This window comes from Chiloscyllium punctatum, chromosome 30 (assembly GCF_047496795.1).
Source record: "Chiloscyllium punctatum isolate Juve2018m chromosome 30, sChiPun1.3, whole genome shotgun sequence".
Taxonomy (NCBI): domain Eukaryota; kingdom Metazoa; phylum Chordata; class Chondrichthyes; order Orectolobiformes; family Hemiscylliidae; genus Chiloscyllium; species Chiloscyllium punctatum.
The window spans coordinates 27,384,987-27,410,667 of NC_092768.1; the positions used below are offsets into that span (position 1 = coordinate 27,384,987).

The 25,681-nt window shown below is 44.0% G+C and overlaps 1 protein-coding gene across 1 annotated transcript in view; it reads left to right on the forward strand.

Moving 5' to 3' along the window:
* The first annotated feature begins 74 nt into the window (after positions 1-74).
* Positions 75-25,681, forward strand: part of skic2 (SKI2 subunit of superkiller complex) — a 55,475-nt gene continuing 29,868 nt past the window's right edge. The window contains exons 1-13 of the mRNA XM_072550116.1: positions 75-297; positions 2,994-3,115; positions 7,415-7,524; positions 10,205-10,322; positions 12,779-12,893; positions 14,744-14,818; positions 16,431-16,484; positions 17,871-18,037; positions 18,399-18,542; positions 18,939-19,084; positions 20,540-20,686; positions 22,475-22,559; positions 24,098-24,204. Coding sequence (XP_072406217.1) covers positions 279-297; positions 2,994-3,115; positions 7,415-7,524; positions 10,205-10,322; positions 12,779-12,893; positions 14,744-14,818; positions 16,431-16,484; positions 17,871-18,037; positions 18,399-18,542; positions 18,939-19,084; positions 20,540-20,686; positions 22,475-22,559; positions 24,098-24,204 — 1,409 coding nt within the window. The 5' untranslated portion in view covers positions 75-278. The remainder of the gene's footprint in view (positions 298-2,993; positions 3,116-7,414; positions 7,525-10,204; positions 10,323-12,778; positions 12,894-14,743; positions 14,819-16,430; positions 16,485-17,870; positions 18,038-18,398; positions 18,543-18,938; positions 19,085-20,539; positions 20,687-22,474; positions 22,560-24,097; positions 24,205-25,681) is intronic.

A 25,681-nucleotide genomic window follows, 5' to 3' on the forward strand; every position in this document is an offset into this window, starting at 1 on the left:
CAGCGCTGTCCCAAGGGAGCGGGGTGTTGCAAAATGAAGCTGTTCGCCGGCCATCTTTGTTAGTGGCAGACTTCGCCAGACATAGAAAGTCTGCCTCTTCCCTAGTTTTTGCTCGTTTTGAAATCACGACCAGCGTAATACACGACAACAATCGCCGCCAGTGAAAAGCCGTGATACGAGTGTTTGCGATTGTCCGTGCTGAAAGGGAGCGGGCAAAGGTCATTTTCAGTTGTACTGCCGGGCTAAAGGTCAGAGGTCCCGGTGGTTGCCAGGCAGAGATGGATCAGGAAAGAATTGGTAAGAGTTGGCATGTTGCACACGTAAGAGTTTGTGTTGTTTTAATGTAGAGTTTCAAAGTGCTTTGAGGAAGACTGTCTCATCAGACTTGTCCATATTGCTGGCTTTTCCTGCCATGGGTTAGTTATTGTATCACTGGAAAGCAAAGACAAACGTGTAATTCAGTTGGGGATTGTGCCTGCATCCTCACAGGACAACTTCTGATTCTTATTTGAGGTCCCTCAGTGGGTCTTGTTGTAGGATTGCCACACAGGCTCATTGTAGAAAGGCTCCTGAAACGATACACAGACCCACAGGAGGAGGCTATTTAACCAGTTGTTTCCATACTAGCAGTCTTCTGAAGAGCAGCACCACTACCTTTTTTCCCCTGCAGTTGTGCTATTTATTTTGCGTTTTTAATGCCTTGATTGAATCTGCCTCCACCACATGCTCAGACAGAGCATGCCAAATGCTAACTGTTTGTTGTGTAAAAAATGCACCCCCCCCCCCCCCCCCCCCCCCAACCTGCCCCCAAAATTCTCAACTTCCATCAGTGGCAATGGTTTCTCCCTATGAACTCTGTCTGGTCCCTTCATGATTTGGAACACCTCTATCAAATCTCTCTGAGCATGTGAAACAGTGTGAAGTTCTCCAATAAACCACACTGCAAAAACATTCCTGTAAATTTTCTCTGCAACCTCTTTAATGCCTTCATAGCCTTCCATGAAATGGTGCAAGTCATGAGTTAAGCTTAGTAAGTAACATGTGAAATACGGCTGCCAATTCAAGACTAAATAGCAATTTTTGGATGTGTTTTTGAAGATATTTTCCAGTCAACCTGTTCAGAAATATTACGACACACCACTGGAGAAGGTGGGCCTTGTACTGAGGTTTTTCTGGGCAAAAGTGAGGACTGCAGATGCTGGAACCCAGAGTTTAGATTAGAGTGGTGCTGGAAGCATCCAAGGAGCAGGAAAATCGATGTTTCGGACAAAAGCCCTTCATCAGGAATGGAGGCAGGGAGCCTCCAGGATGGAGAGATAAGTTGGGGGTGGGATGGGGCTGGGGAGAAGGTAGCAAAGAGTACAATATTTGAATGGGGATGGGGATGGAAGTAAAAAACTTCAGGGTAGAGGAGGTGACCTGGGGGTTGCAGTGAGAGAGAGAGACTCACTGAGATTCTAGTGGAGAGAGGAGAAGAACGTCTTCAAGGTATGCATCCTTGCAAGAGGATTCACAGTAAGGTTAAAGTCAATTAGGCAAGAGTGAGGACTGTACTGCTGGAAACGAGAGTTTAGATTAGAATGGTGCTGGAAAAGCCCAGCAGGTCAGGTAGCATCCGAGGAGCAGGAAAATCAACGTTTCGGGCAAAAGCCCTTCATCAGGAATCCGAGGAGCAGAAAAATGGGTCCAGACATAGGAATGCTATCGCTGTGCCACAAGACTTCCTTGATCCTTTTTATTCTTGCATATGTGTCTGGCTGAATGCTGGATTTGTTTGGGCATCTGCGCTTGTGCAGTGGAACAGTTTTTCTTTCATTTTTGTTTATGGCATGTCGTGGTTGCTGATCAGACCAGCATTTATTGCCCATTCCTAATCACCTTGGAAGCGAAGGTGATGGTGAGCTGACTTCCTAGGCCACTGCATCCCTTGTTAGCAGAGTTAGATGCTTGCTTACTTCTGAAGCAAAAGGCTGTTTGCTTCCCTCTTAAGACTGTGATCCTGAGTGAGTGCTGCACTATAGGTGGGATTATATTTTGGATGAGATGCTAAAATGACACATCTCCATACACCCAACCTTTCTCCACCTCTCTGCCTACTTGGGTGAATGTAAAAGATTCCACAACATTATTTTAAAGAGCAGAAGAATTCTGCCTGCCTGATATTTACCCATCAACCAGTATTTATAAATATAGGTTATCACGCTGCTGTTGTGGGAGCTAGCTGTGTGCAAATTGGCCCGTGCTTTACATAGCAACAGTAACTACATTTTAGAAGCACTTCATTAGTTGTGGAGTGCGGTGGAATGCCCTGAGGTTGTAAAAGCTGCAAGTCTGACTTTCTCGAACAGACATGTTTTGACTTTGATTTGGTGACCAGTTGTGTGATCCTGCTGATCCTGTAGTTAGTAGTCCTTGGGTGCTCGTGATCTTCCCAAGTCCTTTTGTGTCTTCTGATTATGATGTTAGGGTGGAAGTGGAATGATCAGCCTGGGTGGGTAGGCTGAAGTCTGTGGAACGGAGGGAGATGGGTGGATGAAGGGGTTTTCTTCAGTGATTGGAGGGCATGGGAGCTACTGAGTGCTCAGCTTTTGTCACTGGGAGAAGTAATAGAGTGGGACTTGGTCTGTGACTGGGAATGAGCCTTCCCCTCAGCTCCTGCAGCTTTTACTAGCCTCCTTGAGTGTACAGATAACTTGTGTTCTTCTCACCACCTCCATGGTTTGGCTTCTGAAACAGGGGGAGGTAGATCTGCCCTTCTTGCATGCACTGGCTCTTTGAAGAAGCAGTTTTGTTGGTTCCTCCTCTCTACCTCCTTAGTCCTGGAAGTTTTTTAGTGTTTCAGATTACAACGTACTGTGTTAAAGAGAAAGATCTAGTCATCCTTCTGATTCTTCAAGTCACCTTAAATCTCTTCTGGCTCTGGGAAGAGATAACCAAAGGTCCTCAACTGTTAGAACCACCCCTAAATGGTATTTTTCATTTATTTTGTGTAGAAGTGCCTCCAAAGGATCCCCTTGACCTTCCTTTGTCCATCTTGGAAGTGGGCTGCTCAGGAAAGTTTGAGTTAATCACAGAGCCTGCGAGAAAGAATGGGTACATCTTCCCCTTAGCGACGGTGAGTATTTGCACTCTTATTCCTTAGTAACACAGGCTGTGGGCGTGCTTGCACATCTATTTACCAAAGCAGTTTGACTGCAGCAGATGGGAGTACCCTTTCATGTGCTAAATGAAGTGTGTGTACGAGCAGGAACTGCGACTATCATCTTGAGCTCAAGAAAAGCATTGATTTCTTAGTTTGTGGGCGGCATGATGGCACCGTGGTTAGCACTGCTGCCTCACAGTGCCAGAGACCCGAGTTGAATTCCCGCCTTGGGCAACTGTTTGTGTGGAGTTTACACATTCTCCCCGTGTCTGTGTGGGTTTTCTCCAGGTGCTCAGGTTTCCTCTCACAATCCAAAAATGTGCAGGTTAGGTGAATTGGCCATGCTAAATTGCCCGTAGTGTTAAGTGAAGGGGTAAATGTAGGGGAATGGGTCTGGGTGGGTTGCGCTTCGGAGGGTTGTGTGGACTTGTTGGGTCAAAGGGCCTATTTCCACACTGTAATTAATCTAATCTAATCTTGAACAATGCCAAGTATTGATGGCTCCTCTGGTAGTGCATCCCCTGCAAAGGGGAGTGGAGTGGGTGTGGGTGTGGGAGTTGGGATGCCATCTCCCTCTTTTTACGGAGTGGAATCATTTCCCCACCCCCCAACCCAACCCAACCTCCTCCACATTCACCTCTGAATCATAAACTCAGTCAGAGGTGCGCACCATGTGTCACAAAGCTGTTTTTTTTTTGTAAAAGCTGTTCTTTTTCTCAAGGATACTATGTCCTTGGTTTTTATTTTAGAGGGGTAATAAACTGCTCTCAGTTCTGATTAGTCTGGTTTGGTCCAGAGATTAAACTGTTTTGAGAGGATTTTCTGTTTATATGTGACCAGATGAGACTTTAGGCCAAAGTGATCATGTTTTAGAAGTGACCTGTATAATGAAAGGGTAGTGGTCAGCTCTCCAACTGAGCAGTTTAGTTTAGTCCAGAACTAGTTAGGACCTCTGTCTGTCTGTCTCTCTGTCTGTCTCTCTCTGCCCTTCTAACTTCAACCTGTGAGCATCTATTCCATTTTTTAACTGTGTTTCAAGAGGGTTTGCTTATTGGGACTGTTGTGTATATTCAGAACAGCATAATTAAATCTAGTTTGGATAGACTGAATTCTGTAGGGGTTCTTTATTCTGTTCTTTGTGTTTCATTCTGTAATTTTGTGAATACATTTTTTTTTGTCTGTTTTAAACCTGGTAGTCAACCTTGCTAACTTACTTCGGGTAATTTTCACTGCATCGTTACCAGAACAAATTGCAAAGTTACGGTCTGGGCTGCCTGCATAGGAATGCTTTGAGTGTTCTGGCCTAGTCCATAACACACAGAAACAGACCCTTCAGCCGACTAGATATTCTAAATTAATTTAGTCCCAGGTGCTAGCATTCGGCCCACATCTCTCTCTCACTGCTTCCTATTCAGATGCCTTTTAAATGTTGTAATTGTACCAGCCTCCACCACTTCCTCTGGCAGCTCATTCTATATGCACCCTATCTTCTACAAGAAAACGTTAGCCCTTAGATCTCTTTTAAATCTTTCCTGTCTCACCTTAAACCTATGACTAGTTTTGGATTCCCCTGGGAAAAGAAACCTTGGCTATTCATGTTATCTATGCCCCTCATGATTTTATAAGTCTTTACAAGGTCACCTCTCAGCTTCCGATGCTCCAGGGAAAATAGCCCTAGCCTATTCAGCCTCACTCAATTGCTCAAACGCTCCAAGCCTAGCAACATCATTGTAAATCTTTTCTGGAACCTTTCAAGTTTAACAGCATTTTTCTTACAGTAGGGAGACCAGAATTGAACAGTTTTCCAGAAGTCCTGTACAGCCACAACATGACATCCCAATGATCAATGCACTGACCAATAAAGGCAGTGCAAGTCCCATCATAGGGCTCAAGCACAAAAATCCAGATTGACATTCCTGTGCTGCGCTGTCAAAGGAGGCAATTCGGGGTGCGATGTTCAATCAAAGTCCCCTCTGCCTGCTTCAGTAAATGTGAAAGGTAGCAAGGTGTATTTTGAAGGCGTGCCGGGAAGTTGTCCCAGGTGCCCTGGTCAATGTTGATGCCTTAATGTATATCACATAACAGTTTATCTGGTCATTATTGTATTGCGGATGAGGAAGCACTGTGTTCAAACTGGCTATTCTGTTTTTGTATCATTCAACACCAAGAACACTTCAGAAAGTATGTCATTAGCTGTAAGGGACACAGACATCTGGACAGTGCTATAAAAGCAGTATAAAAGTGCTATGAGCCTTTCCATTCCCCTACACCTTCATGGTCCCTGCTAAGTACCTCCCCCCAAAATATGGTTAACATCATAGCCCTTTTCTCTCCAGCACTCCACAGATCTTCCAAGGGAATATTTTCCACCCCCCATTTAAAAAAAACCTTCCTCGGATTGGGATGTTCTCCCTATGCCCTTATCCTTTCTCTTGTTTGAGATCATCCTCTAAGCCTATTCTTGCATTATAGTATTACTGCTCCTCACCTCCTTCCTCCATAAGGTAGTGAACCAGTTGCTCTGCTTCCATGGTCAGGGGCACTGCCCCTCTCATCACACCCTTCATCCCTTCCTTTGTGGTCAGATATGTCCCTAAATCACCCTTCATGAGCAGGATCTCTCTCCTTTTTCTCCTATTCCACAGGTAAGGACCACATTGTGTTTTTTACCTGATACCTGTCTACCCCTCCAGTAGATGTGAGAATTCCCATGATATTATCTGGGAAGGAATACCTTGTCCACAATTCATCTTCAACAGTGTAACCACAAACCACATCACTGGTTATCTATCTTAATATATTTGTGGGAGTTTGCTCTGCACAGTAATACTTACTTGGCCAGGACATCAAAAACAATGTGAAGGGAGAATTCTGCTATTGATAATCAAAGTCACTGGTTCACAATGCCAGAAAACTTGATTGAGTTTTTTTGAAGAAGTAACAAAGAGGATTGATGAGGACAGAGCATTAGACCTGATCTATATGGACTTCAGTAAGGCGTCCGACAAGGTTTGCCATGGAGACTGGTTTGCAAGGTTAGATCTCATGGAGAACTAGCCATTTGGATACAGAACTGGCTTAAAGGTAGAAGACAGAGGGTGGTGGTGGAGGGTTGTTTTTCAGACTGGAGGCCCTGTGACCAGTGGAGTGCCACGAGAATCAGTGCTGGGTCCACTGCTTTTCATCATTTATATAAATTATTTGGATGTGAACGTAGGAGGTATAGTTAGTAAATTTGAGGATGACATCAAAATTGTAGTGGGCAGTGAAGAAAATTACCTCCAGATTACCACAGGATCTTGATCAGATGGGCCAATGGGCTGAGAAGTGGCAGATGGAGTTTAATTCAGATAAATGCGAGGTGCCGCATTTTGGAAAAGCAAATTTTAGCAGGAATTATACACTTAATGGTAAGGTCCTAGGGAGTGTTGCTGAACAAAGTGATTTTGGAGTGCAGATTCCTAGTTCCTTGAAAGTAGAGTTGCAGCTACAGGATAGTGAAGAAGGCATTTGATATGCTTTGGTCAGAGTATTGAGTGTTGGAGTTGGGAGGGCATGTTGTGGCTGTACAGCACACACTGGAATATTGCGTGCAATTCTGGTTTCCTTCCTATTAGAAAGATGTGGTGAAACTAGAAAGGATTGAGAAGATTCAAAGGGATATTGCCAGGGTTAGAGGATTTGAGCTATATAGGGAGAGGCTGTTTTCCCTGGAGTATCGAAGGCTGAGGGGGTGACCTTTATAGAGGTTTATAAAATCATGAGGGGCATAGATAGGATAAACAGACAAGGTCTTTTCCCTGGGGTGGGGGAGTCCAGAACCAGAGGGCATAGGTTGAGGATGAGAGGGGAAAGATATAAAAGGGATCTAAGGGGCAACTTTCTCACGCAGAAGGTGATGCGTGTGTGGAATGAGCTAACAGAGGAAGTGCTGGAGGCTGGTACAATTATAGCATTTAAAAGGCATCTGGATGGGTACATGAATAGGAAGGGTAAGGGGGAAATGGGCCAAGTGCTGGCAAATGGGACTAGATTAGGTTAGGATATCTGGGTGGCATGGATGAGTTGGACTGCAGGGTCCATTTCCGTGCTCTTCCTTTCTATGACTGTCATTGGACATGTCCCATTTGTGACACCTGGAATTCCATGATTTCTCGGGTGTTCTTAGGTTGCATTCTGTAGTTGTGGCACTTGGGGCTGGGATGCTGGGACCTTCTGGGGTAACTGTGACCTGCCCTTTGCTGACTTTTCTCTGTTCTGCTTCCAAACCAGCTTCCTCATGGCTTGCCACCATACGCCTTGGACCTCATCACTGAGGCAGAGCAGCGCTTCCTGTCCGACCCCTCGTTTCTCCCCCTCCATCACTTTGAAAACTCCCAGAAGTAAGTTCCTTTGTTGACAGACACTGACATTCATTGCAAGGGGAATGAGGTATCGAGAATATAAAAGCTGGGAGTTTTATTACAGTTGTGCAAGGCTTTGCTGGGGCTGCATCTGGAGCGTTATGTATGGTTTTGGTTTCCTTACTTGAAAACAATGGAAGCAATTCACTCAACTCTGAGATAAGGGTCTTATCCTACGCAGGAAAGATGGTCATGTTGGTCTTATATATTGGTGTTTAGATGAATGATCGCTGAAGTTATTGAAATCCAAAATTCAAGGGGGAATTGGTTGAGGTGGCTACTGGGAGGATATTACTACTTGTGGGAGAGACTGGAAATAAGGGGCACAATTTAAGGATTGGAGGTCTCCCTTTAAGATTAAGATGAATTTATTTTTGCTGAGAATTGTCAGCAAAATTTTCTCCCTCCGAACGTAGCAGAAGCTATGTCGTTGAAATTTGTCAAGGCAGACTTAATGATATTTTTAATGATCAAGAAGTGAGCCAGTCAAGGAATTGGAGTTGTGACCATATGAAAGTTGTGACATAATTGAATGGAGGAGTAGAGTGGAAGGTTTGTGTGGCCTAATCCTAAGTCCTACTTACTGGCTATTTTAAAGGTTAAACGTGATTTTGTTGAAATATGAAGTGAAAAAAATGGAAGTTTGGATGGTATGTAAAAGGGAAAGAATTTCTTGTAATCACCGGAAGCAAGAGTTGCACTGTGTGCTGTTCACTTACAGGAATGCATGTAACGTCTGCTAAAACCAAATTTGATATTTTTTGAGAGATGAACTGGCATCAGGTGCCCTTGGGGTGGGTGGAGAGGGGGTGGGTGGAGAGAGAGAGAGGGGCAGGGAGTATTGGGGAAAAGGAAAATCTGCTGCCCCGCAACAGCCTTTGGGTTGGTTTTAACTTTCAGTTTTTTCGCTGAACTGATAGAAGAGTCTGCAAGGAATCTAGGTCTGTCTCACTCCCTTTCTGAAGACATTCAAATAATGTTCAAAGATTCTACAAGGAGTAAAGACCTTGAATTCCAGCTAAGCATGATAATGAAAGATTAGTGAAGTGAATTTTCACTGAGTTTATCTGTCCTCGAGAAAGCCCAGTGTGGGAATACAATGTTGACTGCCAATAGCAATGTGATTTTGTTATCAAAATCCAACCAAACTGTGAGATTGACACTTGTTTTCCCTTTGAGATTTAGTTTCTTGATCCATAAACACTGTTTCTATTAGCCATTGTGTTTTCTATGCACGATTCTTCTGCAAATCTGTCCATCTGGTCTGTCCTGGATTTATAATGGGAGGAATATGCATGTTAGTCATTAACAATCCATTTTGCCATATGTTAGAGGATAAGTTTGTTTCGTTCCATTGATGAGACCTCGTGAGTTTTTTTTTAAAAATCTTTGATAGTGGTCACATCATCCTCATGATTAAATTGGGCATTTATACATTTCATAGAACAGAATCATAGAATCCGTAAAGTGTAGAAGCAGGGCCTTTGGCCCATCAAGTTTACACCACACTCTGAATAGCATCCCACCCAGACCCATCCCCATCCCCATCCCCATCCCCATCCCCATCCCCATCCCCATCCCCATCCCCATCCCCATCCCCATCCCCACCCCCACCCTCACCCTGTCCCTGCATTTCCCAGTCTGCATATCCCTGGATTATGGGGCAATTTAGCATGACCAATCCACTTAACCTGCACATCTTTGGACTGTGGGAGGAAACCCATGCAGATACGGGGAGAATGTGCAAACTTCACACAGTCACCTGAGGCTGGAATTGAACACTGGTCCCTGGTGCTGTGAGGCAGCAATGCTAACCACTCTGCCACTGTGCCATCCCTAGTGATGACTTGGGATTAGTGGGGCATGGCTTTGCCCATCAGGGTCATGACAGTAAGGTCATTCCACCCAATTGTCATTTATTACCCTCTACCCTCTATCTGGGGGTGGGTGGGGGCGGGCAGCAATTTTCTACAAGATGAGAAGAATTTGCAGCTTGGTTTACAAGGGACTCTGGTCAAGCTATTGCACTGAGCAATGAGCCAGAGAACAACCGTTATCTCATTTGTACCGCTGCAACACACACAAGGTATTTGCAAGCTTTTTTCTGTCTGCAAGCAACAGGGCCCTGTATATTCGTATATATGTGATGATCAGTATTGATTTGGTGGATAAGTATTCATCTATACTGTTCACCTCAACCTGAACCTTGAATGTCCATATTCTTGCCATTCTCTAGGTAAATACATTTTTTTTTCTGAATTCCTTATGGAATTTATTTGCGAGTATCTTATCCAGCCCCTTGATCTGGTCTCTGGCCACAAGTGGAGACATATTCTGTCTTTACTCTGTCAAACCACTTACACAATTTTAAGTATTTGTATATGGTCACTCCTTAGTCTTACCTAGTGCCTATCCTGCTTACATTCTGATGGTTGTAGCATTCCTATAATGCTATATAAAGTGCCCTTCTATCTCTTTTTGTAGCGCAGAGCCCAGAATTCTGCGAAGTATTGTGAGTGTGGTCAAACTAAGGTTTGCAAATTTAACATAATTTCTGTAGCTTAGAGTTGGATGTACGTCCTTCAACTGCACTTCATCTGTCTTTTCCCAAACTGTTTAATCTCTGAACATTTTGTTTTCCTATTTGCCTGCATCGAAGGGTCTGGCCGAGAGAGGTATGCGTGGATTCTCTGTATCATGTCGATGTCACCCCTGTTCATTCAACGCTAAAAGTGGAGAGGAACCAGACCACTGGCGAGTTGCTGGGCTATAAAGAGGTACGGGGTGGAGGTGTCATAGAGTTATTGTATAGCACGGAAACAGTCCATCTCGTTCGTGCCGACCAGACAGCGCCAGTACCTGCAGCTGTTGTCTATCATTTTATAATTGTTTATAATTTAGAGGATGCACCATGACCAGCTCAACTTGGACTGATTACTTATTAAAGAATGGAGAGATGGTGACCTTGTGTTCACATCATTGGGTTAGTAGTCGAGGGGCCTGGCCAGAATGTAAGGGTTGTGTTTTCAAATCCTACCTGGGACCTGGTGGAAATTAAGTTTAATAGTCCTGGGATGGAAAGTTAGTCTCAGAAATGGTGACCAGCTATTGTTGATTGTTGTCAAAATTTTCTAATTCGCAATTAACCTTCAGGGAATTAAATCTGATGCATTTATACAGAAAGTCTGTTGTCCTTGTATGCACCAGGAGAGGCACAGGAGCAATATTGCGAGATCTGGGGACTCTTTTTCAGTTTAACTGTACAACTTTAGTCAGTTGTTATTTAGATATTTGATTTGATAGAGCCAATCTAAAAGTCTATTGAACCTGATTTGTTACAAGACCAACCCAGTAAGTATGTTTTTGCAAGTTTCACAGAATTTATCATCCTTAACATTAAATTTAATAAATAAATCATAGGCAGAGAAGATTTGAAAGAGGCAGTTAGTGTCATGAAGGACTCTATTGATACTAAAGAATTATACTGGATAAAAAGCAGTAACTTTAGTCAGTTCAGGACAGAAAATGAGTTTGAGATCTCTGGCTGGGTGGATACATATCTTTTGTTCATGTGCCTGAGGTTTTTCTTCAGTTTTGGGTTGGCTTACTTTAACCTAGACTCCAAAGAGTTACGGCTTAACTCTTGCTAGCTGCTACCCCACGCTGTATGTTAAAAGCATCCTAACCTTTAATTTGACTGTCAAAGTCTGAAAGCACATAGTCAGTCTCTGGCTAGGTATTGTATTCCTGATTCCAGATAGGTTTCTTTAAAAGTGATGACACTCCCTAAAACCCCTAACCACCACCATGTGAACTTCAAATAACTGTTGATAGGGACATATTTCCAAGAATAGGCCACTCAGCTCCTTGAATCTGTTCCTCCATTCTAAATCATGGCAAAGCATCCAATGCAGTGCTTGAAATAAGTTGACAAAAGTCACTTTCAAAAACCATTTGGTTTCTTTTGCGCTCCAAAACAAATGGGAGTTACACCAGGCCTTTATCACGATACTAAAGCATGTTAAGATTAGATTAGATTAGATGATTTACAGTGTGGAAACAGGCCCTTCAGCCCAACAAGTCCACAGCTTCAGTCCACACCGACCCACCGAAGCGCAACCCACTCAGACCTATTCCCCTACATTTACCCCTTCACCTAACACTACGGGCAATTTAGCATGGCCAATTCGCCTAACCTGCACGTTTTTGGATTGTGGGAGGAAACTTGAGCACCTGGAGGAAACCCACGCAGACACTGGGAGAATGTGCAAACTCCACACAGACAGTCGCCTGAGGCAGGAATTGAACCCATGTCTCTAGCACTGTGAGGCAGCAGTGCTCACCACTGTGCCACCGTGAACATTGAGGAGAAAATGACATTGCAAGATGTCACAAAATATATAAATTACAGCAAGATACATACTGCTCAAAATATCCAGATAACCCAACACATGTAGGTCTGTTACATACTTTTAAGTTACAAAACTAAAATAATTTAAGCCCTCATACTGTCCTGAAATCCATAAGTTAATTTAAATCAGCGAGTCAACATTAGTTGCCCTGAGTTTGCTTGCTGGGACAATAAATGCAAGTTCCAGTATTTATATATTTGACCAAAAAGTAAATGATTATGTAAAAACTAAGGGATGTTCCAGCACCAGTATTTTACTGACCACAATTGAACAAAAAAAAAATTCTTTACTTGCTTGATCAGGTCGAAATTATTGAAAAATAACTACCTCTCAAAACGATAGATACTTAATTGCTCTTGAGGGCGATTTGGAACAGGCAACAAATGCAGGGCTTGCTGGTGATCCCTGCATCTCATTAAAGAATAAACCAATCAGAGGCAGAGAATATTTGAAAGAGGTATGGTTACCAAGAAGGACTCCACTGAATACAAACTGTCCTTCAGCCACTGGAGACAATGAAGGTATAGATTTAAGATGATTCGCAAAAGAACCAGAAATGGCGAGAGGAAATAATATTTTGCACAAAAGTGGGACTGACTAGATGAGACTTCAAATGAGCTGGTGCAGGCTTAAGGGCTCAGTGGCCTGATTCTGTGCTCTATCATTCTTTGATTCTATTCGCCATGAAAGTGCAGCCTGACAATGAAGAATCAATAAAGTAAATGTTCATCATGGTATATGCCCTCCAGAAGGCCCAGGGTGAGTACACTGTTGCAAAGTGCTATCAAATGAAAGTTCTTTGCTTGTTTTCTTTCCGACAGGTACTTCTAGATGATATGGGATTGTCGACAAAGAACTCCCTTTCTCTGCAGCGACCACCTGGCCCTCCGTCACAGTCTGTAAGAGGCAGTTCCACCAATTACCCATTCTGGCCAGGTACCGTTCTCAGCTTCCCCGGTATTATTTTGATGCTTGTGGCAACAAAAAGTCCAATAAGATACAGCTCTCCCCCACTGACTTCTTCCACTGATCCCCATCATAACACTGTCCCTCACATGTGTTCATGTTCTCGAATCAGTTCACACTCTCTAGTACATATGTTACATATTTATAGTCAGAGTCATACAGCATGGAAACAGACCCTTCACTCCTACCAGTCCACGCCAAACATAATCCCAAACTAAACTAGTTCCACTGCCTGCTCCTGGCCCATTTCTCTCCAAACCTTTCCTGTTCATGTATTTGCCCAAATGTCTTTTAAACATTGTAATTGTACCTCTTCTTCAGGGAATTCATTCCATGCAAGAGCCACCCTCTGTGTAAAAGATTGCCCCCCATGCCTTTTTGATTGTGTCTCTTGTCACCATTAAAATGTGCCCCCTAATCTTGAATTCCCTATTCCAGGGAAGGGACAACTACCATTAATCCTATCTATCCTCCTCAAGGTTGTCTCTCCATCTCCTAAGCTCCTGTGAAAAATGTCCCAGCCTATCCAGCCTACATGACTCAAACCTTCTATACCCAGCAACATCCTGGTAAATCTAAACTTTGGTGTATAGCTCATGCTGGTACTCCTATGCCTGATCAAGGGAGAGATTATCCAAGAGATACCTAGGGACCCAAAAAGTACTTGTCCACTTGATGCTAGTGACAGATTGCCAAACCTCTCCAAGATGAACAAATATTGAAAGGGAGCTGGGATCTTTCCACCTGGAAGTCCAGAATAGAAGGCCATCAATCTCAGACAGTCACCGAGAAATCTAATCGGGAATTGAGCAGAAAACTCTATCCAAAAGGCTATGAAAATGGAGCTGGCTAGCACATAATGTGGTTGAAGTGAACAATGTGAATAAGGGGAACTGTAGTCAGTTAAATCTCAAACAGTGATGAGCTAGAGAGCTTTGTGGCATGATGCAACAATCTCTCCCTCAAAGTCAGCAAAACAAAGGAGCTGGTCATCAATTTCAGGAAACAGAGTAGAGGGCATGTCCCTGTCTCTAGCAGTGGTGCTGAGGTGGAGATGGTCGAGAGCTTCAAGTTCCCGGGAGGAAATATCACCCATAATCTATCCAGGCTCGTCTATATTGAGAAAACACGCTACTTCCTCCAGAAGGTGAAGGAAATTCAACAGGTCCACAGTGACGCTCAGCAATTTTTATAGATGCATGACAGAAAGCATTCTATCTAGATGCATCACAGCTGTTATAGCAGCCGTAAGAAACTACAGAGAGTTGAGAACCAGCCTGCCGTCCATTGACTCTGTCTATACTTCCCACTGCCTCGGGAAAGCAACAGACGTAATGTAAGACCCCTCCCACCCTGGTTATACTCTCTTCCACCATCTTCCATTGGGCTGAAGATTAAACAAGTTTGACAACATGTGCCAATAGATTCAAAAGCAGCTTCATCCCTGCTGTTATCAGATTTATGAATGGATGCCTGCTATTAGTTGATCTTTCTCTTCATCTCTGTCGCTGGAACACTATATACTGCATTCTGTTCTATTACATAAGGTATGATTTGTCTGGATAGCACGCAAAACAATACCTTTTACTGTCACATGTACTAAGATAGTAATAAATCAAATGAAAATTCTTAAGAACATGAAGGAGAAACTAATACGATATTTTGGAAGATGGGAGGATTATGCTGAGCATAAAAGTACTAACATTGATCTGTTAAGAGAAATGATCTGTTTCAGTGCTGTAAATCCTACCTTGCAGAATTAGCTCATGCTTCTTTTTCTGCCTTTCTGTGTCTTCACAATTGATCCACTGTCTTTGTAGGGGGCTTGGATGAGCCGAGTTTGGATACAATTAAGTCAAAGGGAGAACTTGAGGAAGACATTGACTTTGGCAAGGGTAAGTGCTTCTGAGATAAAGTTCGAATAGTGCTCTCTCGCTTGCGGTTTTTGAAAATGTTGTGGAATGATGTATTGCAGGCTGCATCAGCAGTTTTTATCTATCAGTCACTGCCCTCGAGAAGGTTACGGTGCGCTACCTTCTTGAACCAGCCCTTGGAGTACAGGGTCACCTCCAATGCTGTTAGGGATGGAATTCCAGGATTTTGACCCAGTGACTGTGAATGAATGGAATGGCGATATAGTTCCGAGACAGGATAGTTTGGAAGGAAACGTGTAGACAGTGGTGGGCCTTTGCACCTGCTACCCTTGTCCTTTTTGAAGTGGGGGAATCACAGATTTGGAAGGGGCTTTCAGAGGAGTCTTGGTGAATTGCTGAAATGCATCTTTTGCCCACTGCTGCCACTCTCCATCAAAGATGAAGCGAGTGCTTGATGGATAGAGTGCCAGTCAATTGGGCCACTTTCTGCCAGGCTCTGCAGAGCTTCTCCTGTATTGTTGGAGTTACTATGTCCAGAAAAGTGGAGAGTACTCTATTTTACTCCTGATGTTTGCCTTGTCGATATTGTGCAGACATTGGAGAGACTGGAGGTAAGTTTCTTGCCACAGAATTCCCAGCCTCTGACCTGTGTTTGTAGTTGCAGTATTTATATGACTAGTCCAGCTCAGTTTTTTTTGTCAGTTATAAGCGTATTGATTGTGGGTATTCAACAATGGTAATGTCAAGGACGTAATTGGATTCTTTGTGTTTGGAGGCAGTCTTCGGCATTGGTGTGGCACCAATATTACTTGCCACTTATCAGTCTAAGGCTGGATGTTGTCCAGGTTTTGTTGCATATAGACTGCTTCAGTATCTGAGGAGTCGGGTATGGTGCAATCCTCACATCTGACCTTATGACAGAGGGAAGGTAATTGATGAAAATGTTTGGGTCTGGACGCTACCAGAGAAATCCCTAGAATCAAGGAATCCCTCCAGTGTGGAAGCAGGCCATTCAGCCCATCGAGTCCACACAGCCCCTCTGAAGAGCATCCCTCCCACACCCACTCCTCCCCCCTATCCCTGTAAACCTGTGTTTCCTTTGGCTAACCCACCTAGCCTGCACATTCCTGGGCCCAATGGCCAATCCACCTAACCTGCACAGCTGTAGACTGCGGGAGGATACAAGAGCACCTGGAGGGATTCCACGTAGACATGGGGAGAATGTGCAAGGACAGTTGCCTAGGGGTGGAATTGAACCGGAATCCCTAGTGCTGTAAGGTGGCAGGATTAACCACTGAGCCACGCAATCCTGCTGAGATGTTCTGGTATTAGAGCCACTGACCTCCAACAACCTCAACCATTTTCCCTTTGTATTGGATATGACTAGCATGGAACTTTCTCCCAATTTCCCTTCACTCCAGTTCTGCATAGACTCCTTGACTCTGCACTTGGTCAAATGTTTCCTTAATGTCAAGGGGCCTCACTTCTGGAGTTCAGCTGTTTTGTCCATGTTTGAATTAAGGCTCACCTCTTGTGAGAAAGATGAGGATTCAATGTTCCCATTTCCACTTGCAGTCCCTGGCTTCAGCACCCTGTGCAGATGTAAATGCATTCTGCGTATTTGCTTTTACAGATTTACTGACTGTGCCTCCGGGATGGAAAAGAGGAATGGATTTCAAAAAAAAAGGTAACTGCTTTGAATTAAGGGTTGCTCTTAATCTGCAGTTGTTTCAGGGGGTAAAATAAGGGTGACCTTCCCTTTATGCAGTGTACACTCTGATTTGAACTGTTTGCTGATTGCATTAAACAGCATGTTCCCTTGGCTGCAGGTTGCGGGCAGAGTACAAACTGTACTTGAACTGCCTGTGCTTGCAAATCCAAAGTAAAATGTGCACTCACAGCTACCCAATAATCAATAAATCTTCATTTGGTACCACACACAACTTAATGAAAGGCTGAGTAAATTGGGTCGATACTATGTTCTCTGGAGTTCAGGAGTTTGAAAGGATCATATTGAGACAGACTGGATGGAGAAAGGGTTTGACAGGGTCAACACTGAGAGGTAGCTTCTGCTGTCTTGGTATCTAGAAGAAGTGGAGGACCGCCTGAGTGAGGGGATGATCATTTAGGTTTGAGATATAAAAGCGAATTTCTTCACTCAGTGTATTAAGAATCTTTGTACTTCTTTACCCCAGAGGATTGTTAATGCTCCATTGCTGAGTACACTTACGGCTGAAATAGTCAGATTTTGGATTTATCGGGATCCAAGAGACTGGGGAGTGAATTGGAAAGTGGAGTTTTGACAAGAGATTAGCCGTGTGCATATTACATCATGGCACAGACTTAATGGGCTGAATGGTCTACCCCTGCTAGTCCTTATGTGCTTCAGTCCTACAATACAGCTGAAACCAAGAAGCTTCTTGGTCAGGTGAGAATGTGGCCCAGTATTTATTGCCCATCCAGAACAGCCATTGCAAAAGTGGTGGTGAGCCACGTTCTTGAACTGTTGCAGCACTTAAGGTGTAGGGACACTCGCAGCGCTGTTAGGGAGGGAGCTTTTAAGATTTTGATCAGTGTTGTTTCAAGCCAGGATGGTGACTGAAGGGAAACTTTTTCAGATTAATCCACTGCCCTTCTCCCAGGTGGAAATCCCTGGTTTAGAGAGTGTGCTTGAAGGAACTTTGCTAAGTTGTTGCAGTGCATCTTGTAGATGGTGCACACTGCTTCCAACATGTGTACGTTGGTGGTGGAAGGAATGAATTTTGAAGTTGATGGATGAATGTGGTGCCAGAGAAGTAGTCTGCATTCTGTCAAGCCTTTTGAATGTTGTTGGAGCTGTACTCGCCTGGTGAGGGGGAAGTATTCCATTGCCTTGTTGATGCTTGGCAGGAATTTGGGAGTCAGGGGCTGAGTTATTTGCAGCAGAATTCCATGCTTTTAACAAGCTCCTGGAGACAGCATTTATGTGGCTGCTCCAATTCAGTTTCTACATGCCGACTAAAGACTTTAATTCTTCCTGCCCTTTCCCTCTCACAGTGTCTCTTTCTTTTTCTTTTCTCTCCTCGATCCATAGAGCACAAAGTGACCCCTGGCTTACTGAACCTCTCGAACCTTATTGGAGCGATGGATGACTTCAATCTGGGGGGATCCAGCGATGAAGAGGACGAGAAAAAGGCAAAGGCGACTGAGACCAAGCGGCCTTTCCACAGAACCAACAGCTTGGAAGATTTGGTTTTACAGGTTAAATTCTTTTTAAAAATAGGAACAAGTTCAACTAAGACTTCAGCACTAGATCCCTTTAAAAACAAGCAGCCAGTTATAACCAGGCTGAGTGAGACCATTCCCTCAGCATTTCCAAATGACTCCGCACTGGAAATGATTCCTCTTTGAGAGAGTAATCATTTCATCCCATTCTCCTTGTCTTTCCCCATCTCCGAGTTAATTGTTTCTTTTTGTGTGTATCTTCCATTTCCTTTCGATAGCAATGATTGATTAAATCTGCATTTCCAGCAGTTTGTTTCGGATCCCAACACAGTTTCGGTTGAGAGGGATGTCAGTTTCCAGGAACACAAGCTGAACTTGGGTTTCTTTTTCTGTTCAGGAGCTGAAGGTCACTCCTCAGCCTGACCAAAGTGAGCAGAAAGAGGAAAGGTCCATACCCGAGAAGGAGCAGTGGGCTGTCCCAGTTGATATCAGCACCCCTGTGGACGATTTCTACAAACGCATCCCAGATCCAGCTTTCAAAGTAAGAGCTGAGCTTTCAGTGGCTGTTTGTTCACCTCTCAGTATTGGAATGGAACTGGTTGCTGGGGTTGTGGGGTGAAGCAGTGGAGGAGTGTACCTGTTTCGCCCATTTCAATAAAGGCTACTGCACACATCTCTCCTACTCGCACTGTGGGGACATTACACTGTCGGAGGGTCAGTGCTGGGGGAGGGCCGTGCTGTCAGAGGGTCGGCGCTGGGGGAAGTGCCATGCTTCAAGCTTTTTTTGCGAAAAGTTCTGTATAAATTGAAGTCTTTTATTTTATCGACCTATCTCAATGACTGAATGAAGGTCCAAGATCCTCTTCTCCTGGTGATCACGTTAATTTGTTCTCATACCACCCCCTTCTCCCCACCCCAAAACCTCTCTCCCTTTCAGTGGCCCTTCGAGCCAGATGTCTTTCAGAAGCAGGCAATCCTTCGCCTTGAGACTCACGATTCCGTGTTTGTGGCGGCCCACACGTCAGCGGGAAAGACTGTCGTCGCTGAGTACGCGATCGCACTTTCACAGAAACACATGACCAGGTGAGAGCCTGACAGAAGTAAAAGCCCATGAGCATGGTCCTCATTTCCCTCAGTTCTTTAGACACCGAGGATTGACAACTACTCAGTCCCTGGCAGCAGCCAGTTCCTCATCTGAATCTGTTGGTGGCTCCGTGGTTAGCACTGCTGCCCCACAGCACCGGGTCCCAGGATCGATTCCAGCCTTGGGCGAGTTTGCACATTCTCGCCGTGTCTGCGTGGGTTTCCTCCGGGTGCTTCGGTTTCCTCCAAAGATGTGCAGGTCAGGTGAATTGGCCAGGCTAAATTGCCTGTAGTGTGAGATGCATTAGTCAAAGGGAATGGGTCTGGGTGGGTTACTCTTCAGCGGGTTGGTGTGGACCTGTTGGGCTGGAGGGCCTTATTTCCACATTGTAGGGAATCTGGTCTAATCAAACCTTGAGCAATTTGATTGTCCTAGTGCCAGTACTGAGGGAAAGTCACACTCTCTGAGGGTCAGTGCATCTGTGCTGTGGTGGTGAGGAGAGGTCAGCGGGCTGTTGTTGCTGCTGCCGCATTGTGGGGTGAGTCAGTCTTTAGGGTGTGCATCTCTTTCAAACGAGACTTTTAAAAATTTGTCTGCACCCTCAGGTGACTAAAACATTCCCCGTCCGATAATTTTGAAAAAGAGCTGGAGAGCTCAGTGTCCTGTGATCTAAACAAGGAAATCGAATATCTGCTCAACTGGCTCATTAGTGTTGATGTGGGAAGTTGATGTGTTTTAAAAACATTATTCCCTTGCGTTCTAACATGGGCTGCACTTGGGAAAAGTATTTAGTCGATTCTGAAGTGGTTTTGGCCATCTTTGAACTGTTGAAAGGTAGAGGAGACAAGAAACGAGAGACGTTTCTTCCAATTTTGGAGAGAATGGGAACACCTTCCTCAATTTGCGATCATGATCATCCATTTCATTTGAGACATTGGCAAATCTGATCCTCCAGGATCAAAATCAAGCTGGATGGATATTCGATCCCTTTCAAAGCAGTGACCTACCACCAGACTGACTCCTTTTAACATGGCTGTGTGAATTTTGTACATACGTTGTCGGTTGACCCAGTTTGCGTCAGAATTGCAAACTGAACAAAGTTCCACCGAAGTTTCGGGTTGTAAGTTGGCGCTAGTCTTAAGTTGAGAGCCTGGCTTCTTTGTCCTGCTTCACCATCTTGGGATAGCACTGAAATTGAGAAATTCCTTCATTCAAGAGACTATACTCACCCCAGAGTGTAGGTGCTCAGTCGTAGAGTCGCTTGGATTTGATCAATGTTTGACAACAAGGAGATGTGGGCAGGAAAGTGGAGTCAAGCCTAAATACCAGCCAAGTCACCTTGAATGGTGGGGTGGTCTAATGGGCTGAGTGGTCTACTTCTCTGGTTATTGTGTTCTTCAATTTTATCATTGCTTCTAGTCACCGATGAAGTTTTCTCTCCCCCACCCCAACAGGACAATCTACACCTCGCCGATTAAGGCCCTGTCCAACCAGAAATTCCGGGATTTCAAGAACACCTTTAAAGATGTTGGCCTTCTGACCGGAGATGTCCAGTTGCATCCAGAAGCTTCCTGCCTCATCATGACGACCGAAATTCTCAGGTCTGTAACTCTGCCTCTCCTCTTGTTCTCCCGGAGTCCGCTCGTTCGTCATTTCTTTCCTTCCTTTCAACTTTTTCTTTATCAAACTGGTCTCCTCATCTAGTTCCTGACTCTGCACTGGAGCCTGTATAGTTTCCTGCTTGAGACCTGCTTTCTTTCGTCATTTTGTGGGATCACTTGCAGGGCCAGCACTTAGTGGTGAAATTGTGAAATGTTAGTGGTGCTGCAGTCCATCTGGTGTAGGTTTGGGATCTAGTGGATAGGTAAATGCCAGTCAAACTGCAACCTTGTTTGTTATTTTGTAGCACTACAATACCATGCTGAGGCTCACAAAGCCCACTTCAAAGGACAGTTAAAGAGTTAACCACATCGCAGTGCATGTTGATTCACACGTTGGCCAGGTCTGGTGAGGAAGGTAGATATTCTCCCTGAATGAACAGAAATGAACCAGATGTATTTTTATTGCATTCCAGTTATTGCACAATCACTTCTATGAATAATCGAGGTTCCTCTGTAGTTCAGAAGGACATGGGCAGGGAGTATTTCTTTTGGTTAAGTGAATGCCGGATAACACAGTTTAGCCAAGCATCAGGACCTTGCGATTTTGCTCAGATAATCCGGAATTCAGATAATCGAGGTTCCTCTGTAGACTTTTAGTCCACGTTTATTTAAATAACAAATTTGATTCCCTGGGTGTCCTAGGGAGAATTTGAACTCTCATCTTCAGAACATTTGGTCAGGGTGTCCAGATTACTTGTCCAGGAAGATTTACGCCATCTAATGTTCCTTTCGTTGGTTAATGACTGCGGGTTTTAAAGACCTGTACAAAATTCACAGTTATGTTGTCGCTGCATTTTACCTATAGGATGTCTTAAACTTAAGAGAAGCCTGTGACTGGGAAAGCTGGGATTCTAGTGGAAGAAATTTGTCCTTGGGTCTATGCTGAACACCTAGATCACTAAACCAAGTTTAATAGATATCAGTGGTAAGGCTGTCCAGTCAATGTCAATGACCAAGATCAGGAAGTGGATGGATGAACTGTTGTACATAGCAGGGAGTAACATTGATGTAGCAGTCAAGTCACTAACTCCTAAGCCCAGGCTAACAGTGTGGAGTTTGACGTTGGTTTAAATCCCGTCATAACTGCTCATGCAGTTTAATATTTGCTTATAATGTACAATAAAAAGCTAGTCTCAGTAAATAATTTTCATCAGTTGTTGTTGAAACCAGTCTGGGGTTTTAGAACCATAATGTCCTTTTTTTAGATTAGATTAGATTAGATTACTTACAGTGTGGAAACAGGCCCTTCGGCCCAACAAGTCCACACCGCCCCGCCGAAGCGTAACCCACCCATACCCCTACATCTACATTTACCCCTTACCTAACACTATGGGCAATTTAGCATGGCCAATTCACCTGGCCTGCACATCTTTGGACTGTGGGAGGAAACCGGAGCACCCGGAGGAAACCCACGCAGACACGGGGAGAACGTGCAAACTCCACACAGTCAGTCGCCTGAGGCGGGAATTGAACCCGGGTCTCGGGCGCTGTGAGGCAGCAGTGCTAACCACTGTGCCACCGTGCCGTCCTCTCGAACATTTGCCATCCTAGTCCATATATGACTGTCCATATTCAGTAATTAATTGTCCTCTTTAAGAGCTTAGCAACCCATTCAGTTCAAGGGAAATGCAGGATGAGCAGCAGGTGCATGTGACACCCACATCATATGAAAGGATAAGGCCAAGATACTGTGCAGATTGGGTCTCTGTGACATTGTGTCTCCCACAGGTCCATGTTGTACAATGGCTCAGACGTTATTCGTGATCTTGAATGGGTGATATTTGATGAAGTCCATTACGTCAACGATGTTGAGGTGAGACAAATCAAATGGTTTGAAACTTGTACTTCCTCAGATCTCTCGGGCAAACTGGAAATCGCCCCAACAGCTGAGGGATAAGATTCATACAGTACAGAAGGAGGCCAGTTAACCCATCATGAATGTGCTGACATTACATTAGATTACAAATGTAACGCCTTTTTATTCAAAGAAAGGAGTCAGAAAACAGGAGATTACAAGCCTGTTAGCTTAAAGTCTGCCTTTTAAAAAAAAAGTTAGAAGCTATTAGTAAAGTATTACACTTCGATAAAGGCATGTAATCAGGCAAAGTCAACATGGTTTTGCAAAAGAGAAGTCACGTTTGAGCAATCCACTGGAGTTCTTTGAGTAAATAACGTGCTCTGGTTAAAAGGAAACGATCGAATGTATTACCCTTGGCTTTTCAGAAGGCATTTGATAAATCGCCACATCGAAGGTTATTGTGGAAAATAAAAACTCATAGTGTAGGAGGTAACATACTGTCAGGGATAAAAGATTGAACATACTGTCAGGGATAAAAGATTGGTTGGCTAATAGGAAGCAAAAAATAGACGCAAGTGGGTCTTTTTCACGTTGACAAGAGCTAACGAGGTGTGCCACATGAATTGGTGCTGGGACCTCAACTTTTCACAGTTTATATATGGTTTGGATGAAGGGATGGAAAATGCTGTTGCCACTCTTCCTTACAACACAGTAAGGGAGTAAAGTCAGTGCTGACGAGGACAACAGGATATCACTAGGTTAAGTGAATGGGCAAAGTTGTGGTAAATGAAGGATGATGTGGAAAAATGACCATTTAGCAGGAAGAGCAAAAAGGAAAGGCGCTGTGCGGTTGCAGAGGGAGCTGGTTGTCCTAGTTCATGAATGGCAAAAGGTTAGCAAGTAATTTGGGAAAATTCAGGAACATTCTTTGGAAAGAACTGTCATAGTTTGCCAGATGGATACTTGATTACAAAAGTTAGGTAATGCGTCATTAATGCTTCAGTTACACAAGGCACTAGTGAGACTGCGTCTGGAAAACCATGTACAGTATTGCTTATCTTTTAATAAAGGTTATAAACATGAGGAGGATGCAATTCTGGGAAGGTTTGCCAATCTAATACTTGTAATAAGTGAGTTGCCTTCTGAGGAAAGGTTGGAACAGGCCAGACATGAATCGGCTGGAATTTGGAAGAGTAACAGCAACTTAAGATCCTAAGGGACCTTGACAAGATAGGTGTGGAATTAATATTTCCTCACAGAGATCTAGATTTGGGGGTCACTGGTTTCACATTTTTTGGGATCACCTTGTGGAGCCTGTAGTTTCCCCTTTTTGGCTCAGACAATGCAACGGAGAAAAGAATCAAGTCTTTTTTGTTTTCCTTTTATAGGGTAAATTGTTGAGCTTGGTTAAAATTTTGGCATCCTTGCACTTGTCCCGATCAGGGTTGGAAAAGTAGTTAGAGCAATATTCGCTTGATGGTTTGGCCGTGGCGCACTTTCGAGGTTATGTGCGGTGCTATGTAAATGCAGTTCCCCTTCTCCTCTCCTTGCAGAGGGGTGTCGTATGGGAGGAAGTACTGATCATGCTGCCGGACCACGTGAACCTCATTCTTCTGAGTGCCACAGTTCCCAATACCCTGGAGTTTGCCGACTGGATCGGGTGAGCTGTTTCCTTCCAAGCCTCAGCATATAGGGGAACGCCACCCGCTTCCCTCCCTGCTCTATGGCTCCCCTTTAAGGGCCCTTCAGCAGGAGGAGGGACACTGGTGAGGAACTGGCTTGAATTTCACCTTCTACTGTGCTGATGACTTAAAAGTAAATTGAGCCCAAAGATGTTCTCTCTGCAAGAAAGCAGGGTCCCGATTTAGCGAAGGCTGATCAAGCGCTTCCAGTAAAGACTTTGATCTGAAGCATGTTTTCAGAGATTTCCATCAGGGCATTGCTCTGGGAGAAGCACCTTTTGTTGAAATAAATTTTTATATTTACCATTTTATTAAAATTGGGGAAATCAGACTCTCTGCGTCAATAAAAACACAGGCCATCAAATTCACCTTTTGTCATCCCAGTAGTCACAGGTTACACTGATCGTGGAGTTGTTGACTAATCTTGGTGTTTAACCCTTATACCAATGAGTTATCAGCAGATACAGACTTATGGCAGGGGAAGCCTTGAGTGGTGAAGAGTCTTGGAATTGACAACTGTTGTGATCACTTTTAATAATCAACCACAGAATTAGAGTCCACGTTTTCAGTTACTAATTTGAGTGTATGCAATGAGTGAGTCCACTCTGGACTAACGAGAATGGAAACTCTGCTGAATACAAGAACTTAATCGATTTACACATCTTCAATCACTTTCACAAATTCCAAACTTGTCAGTCCATAAAGAGACAGTAAATTTATGTTTTCAGTCCAAGGGATGTACCTTCACTCACCCAGATGGATATTGCTTAATCTTACCCTAGTTCTGTACTATATTCTTCAACCCTTATCTGTACGTTTGATCTGTGCCCTCAACTCTCTCCAAACCAGTTAATCCTTTTAAGGTATCCAAGACTTTTCTGGAAGTGGCCTGCTGCCCCTGGCCTTTCTGGTGTACAAAGATAATCCAGAGAATTCTCTCAATTCTTCTGTGAATGTAGAAATCCCTACTTAACCAAATAGTCTAATGAACTCTTTAGGAACCAGGACTTGGCACTGTACAATCCTGCAAAAGTATAGATCATAGGCGAGAGAAGTAGGGGGAGGACATTCACACCCTGGGGCCCGCTGTATTACATAATAATCTTAGGAACTATAGGAGCAAGAGTAGGCCATCTGACCTGTTCAGCCTGCTCCACCATTCAATAAGATCATGGCTGAATTTTATGGACTTGACTCCATTTACCAAAACCCTTCATTCCTTTACTATGAAGAATCTAACTACCTTCGCCTTAAATACATTCAATGGGGTCGCCTCGGCTGCCTCACTGGCCGCAGAATTCCAGAGATTCACAACGCTTTCGGCGAAGAAGTTCCTCCTCAACTTAGTCTTATGTCTACTCCTCCTTATTTTTGAGGCTTTGCCACCCCAGTTCTAGATTCACCCCACCAATGGAAACAACCTCCCTGCTTCTATACTATCTATTCCTTCCATAA